Source organism: Anolis sagrei, chromosome 6 (assembly GCF_037176765.1).
Source record: "Anolis sagrei isolate rAnoSag1 chromosome 6, rAnoSag1.mat, whole genome shotgun sequence".
NCBI classification, from domain to species: Eukaryota; Metazoa; Chordata; class Lepidosauria; order Squamata; family Dactyloidae; genus Anolis; species Anolis sagrei.
This window is the reverse complement of record NC_090026.1, coordinates 79,902,781-79,921,811: the sequence shown is the minus strand read 5'-3', so window position 1 is coordinate 79,921,811 and position 19,031 is coordinate 79,902,781. Positions and strand designations below refer to the sequence as shown.

General features: G+C 38.3%; 1 protein-coding gene across 1 annotated transcript in view; it reads left to right on the top strand.

Annotated features, from left to right (window-relative positions):
* The window catches only part of LOC132779666 (collagen alpha-4(VI) chain-like), an 81,490-nt gene that overhangs the window by 38,243 nt on the left and 24,216 nt on the right, over positions 1–19,031 (top strand). Inside the window, exons 17-30 of the mRNA XM_067470214.1 lie at positions 812–856; positions 1,213–1,266; positions 1,951–2,013; positions 5,591–5,656; positions 6,538–6,591; positions 7,470–7,505; positions 9,460–9,522; positions 9,964–10,026; positions 12,013–12,075; positions 13,242–13,304; positions 14,830–14,880; positions 15,738–15,773; positions 17,150–17,212; positions 18,130–18,192. Of these exons, the coding sequence (XP_067326315.1) occupies positions 812–856; positions 1,213–1,266; positions 1,951–2,013; positions 5,591–5,656; positions 6,538–6,591; positions 7,470–7,505; positions 9,460–9,522; positions 9,964–10,026; positions 12,013–12,075; positions 13,242–13,304; positions 14,830–14,880; positions 15,738–15,773; positions 17,150–17,212; positions 18,130–18,192 (783 nt within the window). The remainder of the gene's footprint in view (positions 1–811; positions 857–1,212; positions 1,267–1,950; positions 2,014–5,590; positions 5,657–6,537; positions 6,592–7,469; positions 7,506–9,459; positions 9,523–9,963; positions 10,027–12,012; positions 12,076–13,241; positions 13,305–14,829; positions 14,881–15,737; positions 15,774–17,149; positions 17,213–18,129; positions 18,193–19,031) is intronic.

The window sequence follows — 19,031 nt, the reverse complement described above, 5'->3', positions numbered from 1 at the left end:
ATTCTTTCCTAGAGAGTTCTGGGAAAATGCAAGGTAACAAACAGGGAAAAGGAACAACTGGATGATGAGATTGGACAATGTTTTAAATAGGAGACGCAAATGATTTATGTCTTACTGATCTTTGTTATCGTTTTATATTATATGTTAATGTTTTAAAATGTTTTTAATAATGTTATGGTGTCTTATTGATCTTGTTATGATTTTATATTATATGTTAATGTTTTAAATGTTTTGAATGTTTTTATGGTGTTGTTGGGCATTGAATTGTTGCCTCTGTAAACCGCCTTGAGTCGCCTGCAGGCTGAGAAGGGCAGTATACAAATATAGTAAATAAATAAATAAATAGTCCAGGGGATGCACTAGAATTTGCTAGCAGAACATTTCAGATGTCTCACCAAACTAAAATCCCAGATTTCCATAGGATGGAGTCATGGCAGTTGTGCGGGGTTCATCTATAATAGTTGTACAGTGTGGATGGTTCATCTAAGTCAGCATTTTCTACATTGGCAAACGGTGGCTTTCTAGAATTTCAAGCAGAGGTCTACCTGCAGATCCCAGATATTGAACCTCAAATTCTTTTTTTGCACATTATTTCAGCTATTATTTGTGATCACTCTTACTGGTGGGTTGAGACAATGTTGGCCCTTGGTGTACTTTACCAAATGTCATTGGTTGAATGATGAATGTTTAGTTACACATAAATAGCCTTTGTTTCTCTATATTTATAACAGCAGAAATGTGCCAGAAATTATATTTACAAGTGACGGTCCAAAGAACTTCATAATAAACATGTTTTAAAATGTTTCAACAGGGTCATGATGGTGACATTGGACTCGATGGGATTGATGGACAGGAGGTACTGTTTAACCAGTAGCTTTGATTCTGATTCTCATGTATACCCCGCTTTTTGAGATGTGCCGAGGAAGCATATCATTTTAAAAGGAATGCAAAATGGAATAATAAAAAGTTATAATAGCTAGAATAGGCTTGGCAACCAGCAATATTCTGAAGCATTAAACCTTGTGAATGTTTCAAAATGGCTTGAAGAGAAGACCAGATGCAAACATTCTCCAGATGTCTTAATACTGTCTTTGTTGTCTGAACTGTTGGGGGCTCTGTCTGAGATGCATTTCTATGAGGAGCATATTCCACAAGATTTGATTATTGGAGGCAAAGCCTGATATCCTTTCTCCTTTTTCTTTTGTGGCCTAGGGAGAGCGAGGATCTCCTGGATCGCTAGGACCAAGGGGTCGTTCAGGACGGAGGGTAAAACCAGTCCCAATTTTAAACTGTCTTGTTGGATTCCACTGTAAACTATTCAGTTTTTAAAGTAAAATCCCAAACCTGTTGGAAACTGTTGTGAATTATTCATTAATTTTCTGGATATGCTAATTTGTGCTAGTTATTTCTAGAAAGGCTTCAGAAACATCTCATACAATCCAATAAAGCAAAGATGGGCAACTTTGGTGGGCCTGGGACCCCCTCCCCCCAAATGTGCAAATAAATAACTATTTATTAACAACAGTTGAATAGCAAAAAAAAAATTATATCCAACATGTCTCCTGGTTATAAAGCACTAATATATCTGGTTAAAGGGTGCTGGGGATCCCTGAAACCTATTTATAAGGCAAGTCACGGTGTCCGGGATCAAGAATTAACTTTTAAAATGGTGGCTATAGGGGGGTGTCCTGAAAGGTGTTGGGGTCTGCGAGCCCAGAAATAACATTGAGAGCCTCTGTAAACTGCCTTGAGTTGCCTCTAGGCTGCAGTTTGCCCACTCCTCCAGTAAGCATTAAATGTAACTCATAAACTTTGAGCATAAGTATGGCTTCTTGGTTTATGGCCACTCATATTGAAGGACAAGTTCAGAGGATGCAAATACTTGCCCCAGGTAATATGTCTATGTGCATAATATCTGAACTGCTGTTTCCTTCTTCTGCACAACTGAAGGGGAGAGAAGGCCCCAGAGGACACCCAGGGGAACGAGGAGGACCTGGTATAAGAGGAGATAGCGTGAGTAGAGTTTTATGTGTGTATATGTTTTATTCATTATTTTTAAAAATATTTCAATGAATATCAACACCTTTAAAAAAACACTGAACAAAATAACAAGTTATCTTTCAGAATATTATTTAAAACTGTTTACAACTAGCTTTAGAATTAACTATGATATATAGAAGTTATATAGAACAAACATGATGCTGTGAAGGAGATGAGACATTTTGTGAATGGGCCTTTAGATAATCAATGTTTGTTTTTCATGTCAGAAGCGACTTAAGAAACTGCAAGTCGCTTCTGGTCTGAGAGAATTGGTCAGCTGCAAGGACATTGCCTAGGGTACGTCCGGATGTTTTGCTGTTTTACCATCCTTGTGGGAGGTTTTTCTCATGTACCTGCATGGGGAGCTGGAGCTGACAGAGGGAGCTCATCCGTACTCTCCCCAGATTCAAACCTCCGATCTGTTGGTCTTCAGTTCTGCTGGCACAAAGGTTTAACCTATTGCGCCACTGAGGGCTCCAAAATATTCAATAAGGAGAAGTCATTCTTCTTGTTATGACTTGCCATTTTTTCCCCACTTTGTATTCAAGTTGTTTCATCAACCAAATATTTCATACTCATCTCCATCAGGTCTTTCATAAGAAATTCCCCATTTCATAAGAAGTTCTTAGCAAATTCCAGTCTTGTGATAGCAAGAATGAAAGTTATCATCACTTTATTATTTCAATCCTTTATTCCTAGACATAACGTTTGTAAGCAAAAGTAGAGTAGACAATGGCCTTATTTTTTTTGTTTGGTCATTTTTCATTAATGAGACTAATAATTCTAAGCCAAAACTGGGGCACTCCAGCCACATGGAATAGGTCCCTTTAGAGCCACAACCCCTCCAACAATTGGGTGGTGGATATTTTGTAATTGTGCTATATAGAGGAATAATGTACCCTTTATAAATATTTTTTAATGTGGAAGATTTTGATTTAAATGGGGATGAGTTCCATTTACATCAGTCAGAGAGTGAGAGCTATCTGTCTCCCATCCTGCCTTAATGCCCAGACCTTTCCCAAAAGAATCCCCAGTTAGCCATTTATACACAGCAGGGATTCATCTTTTAAAAGGTATGTTCAAATGTAACACACATAGCCTCATAAGGAGTCAATGGGTGTAAGGTCTCCTTTTATTTTTTGATTTGGTCAGAAAAGTGAAAATTTGAAAGAGAAGAAGCCAATTGTGAGGATTGGGTATTTCAGCTGAAAATATCTCTAGTCTAGTATTATGCTTTGATCCTTGAAAGAGACTTTGTATTATAGTCCACTGTTTTTCCTGTCTTAGACTTTCTAGAATATGTCTGTATTACAAAAACTGGATGCAGAAGAAAAGGTCTAGTGCAGCAGTTCTCAACTTGTGGGTCCCCAGATGTTTTGGTCTTCAACTCACAGAAATCCTAATAGCTGGTAAACTGGCTGGGATTTCTGAGAGTTGTAGACCAAAACAACTGGGGACCCACGGGTTGGGAACCATTGTTCTAGTGGGTGATAGTTGAGGAGCTAGTATAGGCTTCCATTGTGTTTATTTTAATAAATGGAAGAGATATTGGATTCCAATTCCTCTTAGTTCTCCCACTGATCAGTGATGATGGAAGATGTAGTTGAGTTATAGTGTCTAGTGTTTTACACTTCTGTATCATTTTCTGCTCTGAGAACATCTCTGTCTGGAGGGCGAAAGTTTATTGAATATCTTAGATTGACATGGAAGGGAAGAAGGGATGCTCTTCTTCGACTTTAGGGTAAGAAGCATGACCGAGTATGTGTATCAGTGAAGGTGGAACATAGACAGTGCACAATATCAGTACACAATCCTATCATTGTTCTTCTTGATGCTGTGTTCTACAATTTTTCTTTCTATTACATACCGTCCTAGTTCAAATAAAGCCTCTCCCTTTTGTAGAGGCCAGTTTTCTCCCACAGGTAGGCCAAAGTACCAGCACCGTCTTTTTCACCATGATCCACTGTTCCTGGAAGTAATTCATCACCCCCTAAGATATTCATGTTTCTAAGGCAATGGCCAGTGCTTGACCCTCTGACACTCCAATTGGTCTATCCTACTCATTGGAGAATACAATTACTGTGTATACTTGAGTAAAAGGCTCATTTTCAGCCCTCTTTTTAGGCTGAAAAAGTCTCTTTCAGCTTGTATTCTGTTATTATTATTCTTTTTATTACACTTATTATTTTACCCTCTTTAATATTGTTGAAAGGATACATAAACACATTTACATGGAAGAAATTTAGAATAATGGTTTAATCAGAATATGTTGTGTAAATATTCAAAAACATTTAACCTATTGATACCTCAATTAATGTAATTATATTGGTATCTATTTTTATTTTTAAATTTACCAGTAGCTGCTGCATTTTCCACCCTCGGCTTATACTCAAGTCAATCCATTTTCCCTGATTTTTTTGTGGTAAAATTAGTTGCCTCGGCTTATATTCAGTTCGGCTTATACTTGAGTATATAGGTACTTCTTTTTCAAAGTGTATATTGACAACTGGCAATCAGAAGTGACATGACATAATTTATGATTATCATTTTGGATTAATATATGGGCAAAAACGATTATTAAAATAGATATATTGGGTGTGTGTGTGTGTGTGTGTGTAGGATTCAGGGAGGTACAGTGTCTAGGAGAGTAAATTTACACATTTTCACATATTTTGCCCTGATCTTTAGACAAAAATTGTCTGAAAATCACACTTAAAATGTACTTCAGATAGCCATTGGGAGGCTTCTGGGTTTGTAAAACAGTGCTGGGGAGGGGAAGAATGCTTGGAGCCCATGGACTCCTCTTTCCTCACCCCATCCTATTACTCTATAGCAGTGGTTCTCAACCTGGGGTCCCCAGATGTTTTTGGCCTACAACTCCCAGAAATCCCAGCCAGTTTGCCAGCTGTTAGGATTTCTGGGAGTTGAAGGCCAAAAACATCTGGGGACCCCAGGTTGAGAACCACTGCTCTATAGGATGCTTTGGAACCAGCAGCAGGTCATATAGGACAGCTTCTCAGAAAGCTGTCAAGTTACTTTTCTAGAGCTTGTATTTTCTTTGGCAAGCTATTTTTCTGCATATTTTCATGACTGGGCCCTAAGAAATACTGTCTTTTAGTGCATGGATTCATATGGCATTCCTAAGATCTAATAGACCATTTCACTCAGCCCATTGTTAGAAGTTGCAAGGAACTAGAATTCGATTGAATGCTATTAGCACAGCTGCAATTGCATTTTTCTAAAAAGTCACATGAATGAGATCCTATTTTAAATGGCAATAGTCTTACTGTCTCTAACCAGTTACAATTCCATCCTATAAAATTACAGCTCCAGTAACCAAGCCACCCACACAGATGACATGCTTGAGTTCATTGCTTTCTAAGACAATTTCCTTCAATTGCTTCAGGGATATAATGTGCAATTTTTGATAGAAGGAACAAACAGAAAGGAGCATTCATTCTGTTTCTGTGATTCACTTTTTTCTTGCTGCGCTAGCAAAGCAGAGGCCTTTGAAAGCACTTCAGAGATTTTTATCTCTTTTCTCTTTCAGGGGGTTCCTGGAATTGACAGCAACGTCTTTGGTTCTCCGGGTCCAAAAGGAAACACAGGGCGGCAGGTATCCAAACCAATTCAGGACAAATAAAGACTACTCTGAACAGAATAATGCACTTCGCTCCAAGACTACATGATGTTCTCATAGTGTGCTTGAGTGTTGGCTTATTTAATGTTGAGACAAATGTTTTTAATGTTTATGTATGCGTATAATGTATTCATGTTCCGGCATTGAATGTTTGCCATTTGTATTTTGTGCTCTGCCCTGAATCCCCTTTGGGGTGAGAAGGGTGAAATATAAATGCTTTAAATAAATAAATAAATAAATAAATAAATAAATAAATTTTATTTATTTATTCATTTATTTATTTAATTTGGTTTGGGAGTCATAACTTTGTGAAAAAAAGTAAAGAAATAAAAATAACAGAGCCTCCCCCATTCCCAATCCTGGCGGCTTAGATTGAAATCCAGTTGTTAGTTCCAACAAGAATACACCCATTGAATCAAAGCGTTGGCAAAGTGTACATATTTTCCATTAACTTAATGGGTCTGTTCTAGTTGTGAACAAAAATTGGATTTCAGCCGAAAGGTGCAATATGAGTCCCCTTATTGCTGGAGAGAAAAGAGGCACACAAACATACTGTTCGGTTGATGTGTGGATTTTGGCAGATATGTGGGGGTCAGAGGAACATTTTGGCAGATCTGAGGAGGTCATAGGAACATTGAATTGAACGTGCTTAGAATCTGAAACATGACAACTCTTTATGGTTTTCATTGTTTCTAATTAGAAATGTTGATACAACTGAATACAACATTATGTTCCATGATGAATGTTGGATGCATGTGAGTTTCTTCAACTATATGTCAGGTTTCATTAGAGACATCTCATGCCAGAATATAGGAAAGACACAGATGTAATTTAGTAATCTCACTCTTTTTTTACAGGGAGAACCTGGAGTCGATGGTGTGGAAGGAGAGCCAGGCGAGAATGGTCCAATTGTAAGCACAAAGTTTTATTGGCGAAGAAGCAGATGTTTCAAGCAAATGCTAAAAAACACTCTAGAATTAGACAAAGTGATTTCTTGGGCAGAAAAAAGGAAGGGGCCTAAAGAAACACATGGAAAGCTTTACTAAACATAATAAATGTTTCCATTTAGAACTTGATGTATTTTTTCTATTTCATTTCTTTAATTTGGTTCCAAGATTAAAAAGTTGGATCTATGATAATTTTCCCTGTTTGTATATAATTTATCAAGAAATTGAGGATTAATTGTCTGCTGCAGCCTTTTCCTACCTTAATTCCTCAGGTGTTGCTTGGTTATAAGCACACCTAAGGAAGACGGTAATTGTAGTAAGATCTCTACTAGGTATTCAAGGTTGGGAAAAATAGAGTATCTGCAACTTAAGGCAGGTTTTTGAGTTTTTAGGAAACGCAGCTCTTTTGCTTATTAGTGGTTTCTTAGGCCCCTTCCACACAGCTGAATAAAATCCCACATTTTCTGCTTTGAATTGGAATATATGACAGTGTGCTCAGATAACCCAGTTCAAAGCAGATACTGTGGGATTTTCTGCCTTGATATTCTGGGTTATATAGCTGTGTGGAAGGGCCCTTTGTTACCTTTGTGTTTTGGATTCACTCTAACCTGTAAAGTTGATCTAATTCTTGAGTGGGCTTTGTACAAAGTACAAGGCAAATCAATAAATCAATAAAAATTTTTTTAATGAAATTGAGTCAGTGGATGACTACAATTCTCTAGTGATTTGCAAATAGACTGCATAAGATTCATATTTTGCACAAATATGAGATGTACTGTGTATTCATTTTAAAAATTGTTCCAGTTTGGGATACCGTAACTGTTTATTCCCCACTCTTTTAGGGCCCTGATGGTCATCGAGGTCCCTCTGGCTTAAAGGTGAGTAGTCACTACACTCGGTGTACTGAATTTATTCCTATGTGCCTCTTATTTCTGGAACTTGATTGGGAAACTCACATTGTCATTGTAAATAGAAAGTGTATAAAATCTGTGTTTTGTTCTTGAACTGTGAAGCTAGTAATTGAAAGGGAAACAATAACTTTTGTGAAAACAGGGACATTTCTAAATCTTTGTTTTTAAGCTATAAATTACCTGCAGTAGGGCTAAAATAATAGGTAGGAACTGATAAACCATAAATTATTAGAACTTTAAAAAGAAACCAAGGTTGGCTACATTTATTTAGATTCAAAGTTCAACCATTCTGAAGCTTCACATACACACTAGGCTAGAATGCTAGCAAGATTGTTGTCTTGGCAGAAATAGCTCAAGTACAACCACAACCTTTCTGCCGAATGTACTTGACAGGGTTGTCATGAATCACTTTCGAAGTGCCCCATGTCTAGTTTCCCTAGAAGTATCCATTTGGCCAGTGTAAAAAGTCCTACATAATACTGGTCCAGATGGACCTATTGTATGATTCAGCAGGACTTACTTCAAGTTCTTAATTTTTGTCATGAGATGAAGAGAAGTTGGCCTCAGAATCCAACATTTCTTGCCAGATTGGACTCTTGGCACACCATTTACCTCTACCTCGGCCAACATTCGCAGAATATTCCCTTTATTGAAAGTCTGTTTTGCAAACCTGCCATATATTGACAATATTCTTATAGAGCTCTAGATGGCCCTGCGGGCTTTGACATTTTTCTGTATTTAACTCTCCTGGCCAGTGATAAATTCATGTTTAAAATATTATAAATGTATCCAAAGCACATAATTTCTTAGCACTGCTGTGCTTCTCTTTATTTCCAAATCTTTCCTTGAGTAATGATAGCCTTAGGTGTCAATAAACATTTGCAAATATGGCTTCTCCTACAAATATTTCATTTGTCATTAAATAAAAACCTTCAAAACAGCTCACATCAATTTTTACTTCAAGGCTTCAACCAGAATTCATTAGTTGAATGACCTATGAGGTTCATGGGCTTTTAAAAAAATTACCACTCCATATAGCAGCCAATTCTGATTTTGTTGGTCATTCTTTTTCATTTCCTCCTGAAATACAAACTCTCTTTTTAATATCCCCACTGCTCAAGCCACGATTAATAGAAATACACTCTTTCAACAAAGTAGGTAAGTGGCCCATATTGCCCTCTGTTCGAACACATCCACTAATTGGGTGGTTTTCCAGCCCAAGTCCTGTTTAAACTATTTTAGTGATAAAGAAATATGGAAGAGATAGAGGCTTGAAGCTGTCCATTAACAGTCCCAGAACAAGAGATCAACTATGGAATTTCTATTAAAATTATAATAATTAATCCCAAATATGAATCCTTACATATAAATCAACACATATTATATTCAGAGAAGTGTTTGTTGTTATTGCTACTAGTGTAGTGCTATATTGTATGTTTGCTTATGTGGTTGAAGGGTGTTCCTCTTTTTGGCCATCCTCATGAGAAGGTCCATTTTCTTTCAAGCCAAGACCAACACCCAAAGCCCATCTACTTGGAGCTACTATTTAATTTCTCCACAATGCCTAATTGAGATGCTATAGTGACGGGCCAGATGCAGAAGCAGCAAACGTAGGGAAGCACAGGAAGAGATCCGGTAAAAAGAGAAGACGTGGAAAAATATTCCTAAGTTTACAACAGTTTACAACACAGAGCAGTTGGAATAGATAGAAGAGAAGGGAGGAAACTTTGGGTCACTCAAAACTATCTGTCCACTCTGGAGCATCCTTGACTCTTCCGTGCTATGTTTTGTTGGACTAATTACCAGGTACTATAGCTGATTATGGGCTGCTACAACATTCCCAAGTTGGAAAGAATTTAATAGAGATTGTAAAAGTTTGGAAATACACATTTTGTCCATCTCTTCATGTCTTACTTGACAGGGTGCACAAGGAGAGGAAGGTGAGCCAGGTGGTCCTGGAGATGCTGGCCGAAAAGGCCCACAGGTAATATAAAGCTGTGTTGAATTGTAATCTTTGGAACATATATAGCACAATTCATGCATAAACTGTATTTAGAGAGTGACTTGAAATGACCCCCAGTGGTGAATTCGGCCTATCAGCTGACCTTACAGACCTTTGAGGGATTCTGAGATCCATAGCCCAACTTTCCCAAGCTTGGGTCTTCTTTTTATTATATTTGCAATGTTACTGTATCTTATGTTTAGTTTTAATGTACAAGGCATGGCATGTGTGTACTTGAAAGAGGTTTTTTTTTCTTTCTTTAACCACAACATACAGATGGGCTTTGTTAGGCATTATGAGCTGAGGCAGTTTTGTCCATTGGCCAGAGTTCCAAAACTAAGTTTGGATCCGGATATGGATGAATGTGAATAAAAAATCTGATACACTTTGGCTCATTCTCAGATTTCTTGCCTTTGTCACCAGGGTGCCCCAGGCCGCCCAGGAGTACCGGGACTACCAGGGCCACAAGGTTTGCCAGGTCCCACAGTAAGTCTTAAAATGCTTTTGCTTGGTGTGTTAAATATGTTTTATCATTTTCTACAACAAGGATGCACTCTTCTTGATGACGTACAATAGTGTAAGACATACTTAAACCATTGCAACTCATTTTTCTGGTCATGGTGGAGGTCAGAAACCACTACTGACTGTGCAACAACTAGATTTACTCCGAAATCTACTCTGCTATAAAAGGAACAATGTAAGAGATGGAGACACTAGGGGCTGGTCTGGAGTATTGTTACCCCGAACTGGCCTCGGATTAAATAGCCAGTGTAGATGTGCCCTAAATCAATAGACTGCAAACTATTTTTGCATGTTGAACTACCACGGTGGCACAAGGGGTTAAACCTTTGTGCCTGTTGTATCCCAGAGCAGGAACACCTTTGTCCTCAAACACCACACCAGTATAGTAAAATCAGCAAGCAGTTTATTGAAGGATATATGTAAGCAAAGCAATAAAAATGATAGAAACAGTATAGTCCAAAACAGTATTTTCAAAGAGTACAGATGAAATCTGAGATATTTGGAGTTAATACACAGTCCATGAAATTCAGAGTACAAAGGTAAAAACACAAGATCCAAAGAGGCAACACTCAAAGGAACAAGACAACATGGAGATCCAATGCCCTGAACAGGAACCTGGCAAAACTTGAAACATGAAACTAGAAATCCACTTGGAAAAAAGACCATAATGAAACTCCAGTGTTGACGAGACGCTAAAATCCTTTCCTCATATCATATAAAGCTTTTCCTGTCTCACGAATCAAAAGGAAATCATTCTGTTTTCCCTTACAGCCCGATAAGGATTTCTTGTCTCTTTTCTAGCCAACGGACTGGCCTTCGTTGATCTTGAGAGCTTTGTCTTAATTTACAAAAGTCTTGTTTTCTATCTTCAAATCCATTAAATTCTGCACCTGACAAATCATCATCAGAAGACAGGTTTTTAGAGGAAGACTGCTGTGGGCCTCTCCCAGGAATTTGACCTTGGGAATCTACAGGAGAAGCACTCCATTCATGAGAGACCTCGAGCCTCTCAGCAAGACCCAGGCTTGACTCAGACCCAGAAAAACCCTCATTCCCATTGACATCAGACACAGCCCCAGAAAAACCATCATCCCCATTGACATCAGACACAATCACAGACTGAACTACAACAGTGCTGGTTGGACTGCTGACTTGAAGGTTGGGTTGCTGACCTAAAGGTTGCCGGTTCAAATTTGTGAGACGGGGTGAGCTCCCATGTTTCAGCTCTAGCTTGAGGGGACATGAGATAAGCCTCCCAGAAGGATGGTAACACATTTGAGTGTCACCTGCACAATGTTTCTGTAGACGGCCAATTCTTTCACACTAGAAGCGACTTGCATTATGTTCTTCTCAAGTTGCTTTTGACACGATTAAACAAACCTCATTTTATAGTAATTGAAATAAGCTGAGGGGGAAATTGGGAGAAGAAGAGAGAAAGTGGAACTTTTCAAATGGCAGAGGATCATTCAGGATTGTTCTAGACAAGTCAGGACAGTTGGAGGTTATACAAGTCAAACAAATGAGCTTTCATAAGTGCAAACATACATGCAAAACACTTTTCTCACCATTACATTCACCCCCCCCCCTTCCTGCCGTTACCCCGAGAACCAGAAATAAGGAACAGACCCTGAAGTCTGGGGGATCCTTCTAATCAGATAAGTGGACTAACATTTTAAAAAGGAATGAATAACTTCAGTCCCTTCCATAATAAGTGCATATCCTTGTTTTCCTGCATAGTGAATTTAACAGGCATCATTCGGGGCAGTTGGAAACCTGGATAGGATTATAGGGAAAACATAAAAGCTATTTCACTGGTTGCCAGTGATTGTTGTGGTCAGAGAGGCCATTAGCCATGAAAGGAGACATTGCCAAGAATTTTGTGTGTTGAGAAGAAGCCAGGAATTGTTTTTTTTTTAAAATGTGACTTTCAATATGTGTTTCTGATTGAAGGGCATTCCAGGAATTGATGGTGTACCTGGTTCAGGAGGGAAACTAGGACATACAGGCCAAAAGGTAAAAGTTCCTTCTTTCAAAAAGACTCTTTTGTGCTTTTGACAAACTGTCTGAATGAATTACCTGTGAAGTAAAATATAGCCTTCATTTTTTTTTGCCCGTAATATGAGAACAGTATAAAAATAGCTGTGAGTAGCAACTGATCAAAGCTCTAAATACTTTTTTGTACTTGGAAAATGTAAGTCCTTTGGAACATGTTATTTTTATGTGAATTTCACTTGTTATTAATCCATTCACTGCATGCAATTCAAAGTACTCTAATGCTCTAAATTACTTGGGATTTTCAGGATACATAAACTCATAAAAATAACAACCTTTAGTTATCTGGAACTCACCAAACCAATGTTGAGTGAAAACAGTTTTTTGCAGCTCTTCTACAAAATGGCTGGCAAACTGGAGCTACTAACAGTGATCTTTTGTGTCTGATTCCATTCATCCTGCTTTGCATTTTTAGGAAAAATAATCAGGGCTAACATGTATGTTCTGTTTTTCTAATTATCTACCATTCAAATGACATAAATGAGGATAGGCAACTGAATGGAAGCCAGGATCAATCACCCTAAAGCAAGCCCAAATACCTCTGTTTTCTTCTGTAGTCTCTTTCAATATGGTGTCAGGAAGTGAAGTCCTGCCACCATTTTGAGAGGAAAATTGAGATATTTGGGGTTATTACACAGTTCTGAGGTGCTTGAGGTTTCAGGGGTGGGTTCTGTAAGATTTTGGAACAAGAATTGCCTGAAAATTCTGGAAGGTTTTGTGGGACTTGGGGTTCAAGGGGCCACTCAAATGGGACTTAAGTCACAATGGGCTACTCTAGAGTCACCCCTTTTGCCTTTTCTCATAGGAATATATTCTTCTTTCACAACTATGGTAGGCTTATGCTAGGATGAAGAGCTGCTATGCTCTGTTCCTACTGTCAACCTTTTAGTCTTATGTAAAAGATGAGCAGCATTCAATATCATCAACAGTCTGTCAGGAGAAGACAGGACTAGACTCTTTACTTCTGGCATCTGTTTTTTCTGAATGAAAGGCATTGTGTTGTACACAGATACCATTCCATTCAAATAAACAGTCTATCATCTCACTAAGAACTGATTTATCAAGTCCACAGGAATTCTAGTAATGTTGACAGGCTACTAATCTCTGTCTCTCTTACATCATAAAAGGGTGAACATGGTGATCCCGGAGCAAAAGGCCTGTCGGGGCCATTTGGACCAAGAGGCTTACCTGTGAGTTTCACCTTTCTGATTCTGCCTCTTTACTAAATCACCTAGATTGATTGAATTTTTCATTCATTATATATTTCTTCAAAGTGAGAGTGTTTACATGCCCCTTTGTGGGACTATCCCACCACACAGGCAAATGTATTTCAAGACCCAGAGAAAAGGCATGTCTTTGAGATCAGAAGAGGTGGCACTTTGCTAAGCTACTTGGCCAAGTTATGCTAAAACAATTGACTGAATTATCCTTGTTCACAGTAAACCAGAAATCAGGTCTGCTAGTGCATGGGGTGCAGACCCAAAATTAATAAGAACATCGTCTTACTCAACTGTCAAGTATGCCTGCCCCATTTGGCACAAGTCTGCCAAGGCAAAGCAGATAAATACAGCACTGAATGAAACATAGAGAATAATCACAGGACGTCTTAAACCTACACCTGTTGATAGACTCTATAAGCTAGCTGGCATTGCTCCCCCCCTCCAATGTTTGATAGGAAGTTTCTGTCAACTGTGAGATAAATAAGGTTGAACACTGCAAAAGCCATCCACTTCATGGCTATTGGCCTCCTCCCAGTAGACTCAAATCATGGAAAAGCTTCATGAGAACCACCACTCCTCTTAATGTTCCCCCAGCAACAGCAACAGTATCCCTCTGTGCCCAGCTAAACCAGGAAATCCCAATTGGATAGTCCCTCACAAAGGTCTGCCATCAGGGGCAAACCAAGAATTGACAACTTGGAAGTCCCTGAACAGACTCAGAAGTGTTGTTGGGAGATCAAAAGACAACCTGGCTAAATGGCACTACCTAAAAGAATCCTCCACCTTGTGCGACTGTGGAACAGAACAACAACTCCGCACCTGTATGCTTGCCCACAATGCCTTGCCTCATGCACTGAGGAAGAACTGTTTAAAGCTACTGACAATGTGATCACTGCTGCCCATTTTTGGCCAAAAATTATTTAGCTGTTTGTGTTCCATTTTATCTGTTTAGACTTGTTTATTTATGCAATACTTTTGTCAGGAAAAAATCAGGTCTGCTGGTGGAAAGTTAAAGTCCCAGTGTTAAAACATGAATTGAAGGCATTTTTGAGGAAATGAAATATGTGTGTCTCCAAATTTGCAATTATTAATCCAGCACAAATTTTGTCTGTAATACAAACAATCTGTTATTTTCAGAACTATACTTAGAAATTGGGAAGAATTAAAGATGTAATGTCTATAGTGTGTGGTTTGCACAAATTTGGAATAAACAAATTCCGCTATATTATTTAAGGAATGAAATGGAACTTTTGTGGGAAGGAGTTTTTGTGGGTCTTGTTTCTTCATGGGTTTAATTTATGTAACCATCTGCTTCCCATATACACACTTATAACAGTTAAAGTGTTACTTCCATTAGAAATCCATGGTTTCATCATCATTATCATCACCCTTTGCTACCTCAAATTTTCTGCTTGAAGTAATTGTCTTATGTGACATAATTATCAGGTCTTAACTCTTACAGTTAACTTGCTTTTCATTTGTCCCTTCCTTTCAGGGACAAGATGGTAACCATGGATATGGTCTACAAGGAAGGAAGGGAGAAAAGGTGAGAATCCTATTATTACTTTGGCACATAGTCTACTTCAGTCAATGACCCTATTATGATTAGAACTAGTGGAAGGGATGAGTAAGCATTGTAATATGTTCTGAAAGTATTTCATCAATTTATCTCAAGGTTCTGTAGAAGTTCCTCATGGAGCATGAACCAAGTGATTATAGTAGTTCAATTAACTTTTGTGGTAACTAATAACACTGCCGAACACACATTTTGGTGCCTCAAATGTTAAATCTTTTTCTGGATATATTTGACCTGTTGATTCCAGAAGTGTCGTCATTTTCTCCTATCAGCTCTAGTTTTTAGATACAGCACATATGCCAGTAGCCATCTGCTTGTCCATAAAAAATTATAATAACCCCATCTAAAAACTAGAACTGATGAGGTTTATCCAATGTAATTTTCTGAATCAGCACCCCAAATAACCCCAAGAATAGGCCCCAAACCCAAGACACCAAGATTTTTTTGTTGGGCTATGTTATCATAATAGATTGATGTACTGGGATGGAGTTCTTAAATTCTTAGCTTTAAATAGCAGGGGATTCTTTGCATTTGCCTTTTATTTTTAGCATACCCAAAGCAAACGGCTTCACCAAACAACTTCTCTGTGTATGAAATGTGTAATACTTCCCAGCCATGATGAATGGTTGTGACTAGAAGAGAAGGTTTCAGTTCAGGTCTTTAAACCTAAGTATTGCTAATGTGCACTGGCTAATGAGTTTTTTTTAAAGATAAAGCAATGCTGATGCTTCTAATATGTTTAGAAGAGCACAAAAATCAACTATTTTGTAAAATAAGACACATATAGGCAACATTAAACCAAATGTCTTCTGTCTCTCCAATACCAGGGACAAGCTGGATTTCATGGAAACCCTGGACCACAGGTATACTTGCACTAGAGAGAGAAAAAGGTTACTAGAAAAAGCTTCATTGTTTATATGCTGTACATTGAATTTAATCAATTTACACTGAAAAGCATTATAATAACGTTTATATTTATGTTCAATGGCCCTTAAAATGTAATCTAAATGGATATACTAAAAGCCTTACCAGAATGAAAATAGTTATCAGAATACCATTGATGGTTGCATCTCACATGCCCTTATTCTTGTTTGGAACTTGAGAGAGAAGGAAAAGAGGTGTATGATTTTTTTTTAAAAAACCCCAATTTCTTATTCATTCATTCATTCATTCATTCATTCTCATTCCCATATAATTCCCATATAATATAATATAATTCCCATATAATCCCATATAATAATCTCCTGGCCCTATTTCTGGAGTTGACTGATTCCTGATTCCTCCTGTGGAATGCTCTCCCTAGTCATATTAGATTGGCTTCATCCCTCCTCTCTTTTAGAAAGAAGCTCAAAACATGGTTTTGGGGCCTGGCCTTTGGACAGTAGGTTTAGCAGTATCCACCATGCTTGAACTCCGACAATGACAGGCTATGGACTCAAGGGTAAAAACCTGAGAATTGGTGATGAGAGATAGCTTAAACAAGGGCTTTAGAGCCAAGTCTTTCTCGCATCCGTCTATAAAGCTGTCTGATGGTGGAATGAAAAGAAAGCCCTGCCCTCTTCCCCAGGAAGGGGAGGAGCCAAACAATTAAGCAGGGGAGGCAATTCAACAGATGCAAATAACATTGATAGAAAGCAGTAGATAGCCAAACAATTCAACTGTACATTCACATACAAGTGGGGCCTGACGCACCGTCACAACTTGTATGACAAAATATCAGTCCAACTGACAGTTTTAATGAAGTTTTAAGTCATTGTTGCTTATTGATATTATTCTTATTCTTATTCTTACTATTATTAAACTTTATTTGTACCCCGCTAGCATCTCCCGCAGGACTCGATGCGGCTTACAAAGGCCAAGGCCTCAACACAACAACAGCAAAACAATAACAATACAATTTAAAGTAAATGAAAACATAAGCAATAACAAAATATTACATCATTATGCAATAAAAACCAGGGCCGGGCCAGTGATGGGTACATCATCTTTATTTTGTAAGTTGCCTTGAATTAATTTTTGGGATGGGGTGGGATATAAGATGTAAAGAAACAAGCAGAACATGGGAGTTTCAGAGGAATTATTTGGAATGGGGCTGCAACATGATCCCAATCCAAGTTTTCTTGTTTTGTAGTTGCTTTCAAAGAAAGAGAAAGAGAGGAACTGTGAACATGTAGCACACACACGACATCTTAACTAGTTCTCTGTTGCAAACCCCTGCTTCTGATATTTTTTTTTGTAGGGGGAAGATGGTGACCTTGGCATTCCAGGGGATAAAGGAGCCAAAGGAACTAGAGGACAAAGAGTGAGGATGATAAGCACTTATTGATGTTGACCTTTTCTGATCAAGAAAGATTTTCATTATTTTCATTTTGAAGACTGTATTATTTTAAAATTGTACACCTTTGTCACCCCATCCAGGAGTAAACAGGGACAGAAATCCCACATTAAAGAGGCAGAGTATAACTTTATCTCAAAGAGTTAAATGCAGTTGCACAGAGCTGCCTTGTTAACAAATTGTGATTTTTGTGGAATTGAATGCATAATCACATATGCATGCACAACGTGCAGTCATGCTTGCAATGTAAATCTGACCATCTTGAACAGAAAATGGATTTTGTACATCAGACAAAAGCTTCCAAGCATTCCCACTGGGGAACTTACACATGCTTCAAACACTGGTGGGATTCTGGTTAGGGCTGTATTTATAGATCTTCAGTATTACTTACGCAACAGAGTGTGTATGTAGGTGAAAATGAGGATAGGGAGGGAGTTTCCACCCAAGGCAATGCAATATACCTGTTATAGATTTTGTCCTACATCTAAGATCCAATAAATGGAAAGGGGGACAGGGGGTGATGGGTTAGCATGGAGATGGTCCTAGATCAGGCATGGGCAAACTTCGGTCCTTCATGTGATTTGGATTTCAACTCCCAGAATTCCTAACCGCCGGAATTCTGAGAGTTGAAGTCCAAACCACCTGGAGGGCTGAAGTTTGCCCATACCTGTTCCAGATGGTCATTTTTCTCACAGCAGCATTGAGTATCTGGTTAGTTGAAGATACAGGGGACTGTATCTTGGGATAAAGGGCATCATTTTATGTACTTTAGGATAGAATCCCTTTACAGATTAATAACTTGTCTAAACTTGTCTTTTATGAAGCCGGAACCAACTAACCAACTCTCTTATGACAGACTTAATGATTTCTTTGCATTTTAAAAGGCTAGTTCTGGAATGCCAGGGGAAACAGGGAATCGAGGAAGCCGAGGTCCACCTGGAAGAATGGTAATGTAAAAGTGATACTAAACATAGCTAAAACAAAACTGACATGCTATATGTATATATTAATACATTTGTGTTACCAGGAATGCACAATATAAATCTAGCTACATCATTGTTATCATCATCATCACTACCACAACATCATTTTATTTCTTACCCACCTCACCTCATGGCTCGAGGCGGCTTACAACAAACACACAATCATATAAATACACTTATTAAAATGTGTTATATATACCGGGGGAGGAAATGGATAAGAATATTGACCGAGCGTATAGGGTCCAAACGATCTATGCCAAAAAGAACGGCACGCCAAGAGACACGGTAGTGCACCTGTCCAGAAGACATCTGAGAGACCAAATACTGACCAGAAATGCCAAAGAACCAACAATCTACAGAGGGAGAAGAGTGACCATTCTTAAAGAGGTACCACCATTCGTAATGAGCAAAAGAAAGCCATATTACTTCTTGACGGATGAACTAAAAAAACAACAAATTAAATTCCGCTGGGAGAAGTATGAAGGCATTATGGTCTCGTACGATGAAGAAAAATACTGGATAACAACAGTAGATAAAGCTAAAAATTTCTACAGTAAAATTAAGAAAAAAGATCAGGAACAAGACCGAGGCAAGAAACAGCAAGAAAGGGGAGCTGAACCCAAAGGAATCAAGGAAACAGAAGAGGAGGAGACCGAGTTAATGGAAATGTCCAATGGAAGAGGAAAAGGAGAAAAGAGAGTGAGACTTACATCTCCAGAAAACTACACCAAACAAGTACCCATAAACAAAATGAATAAGGACTTAGTTAACCTCATACCTGATGAGGAAAATAAAGATTGTAA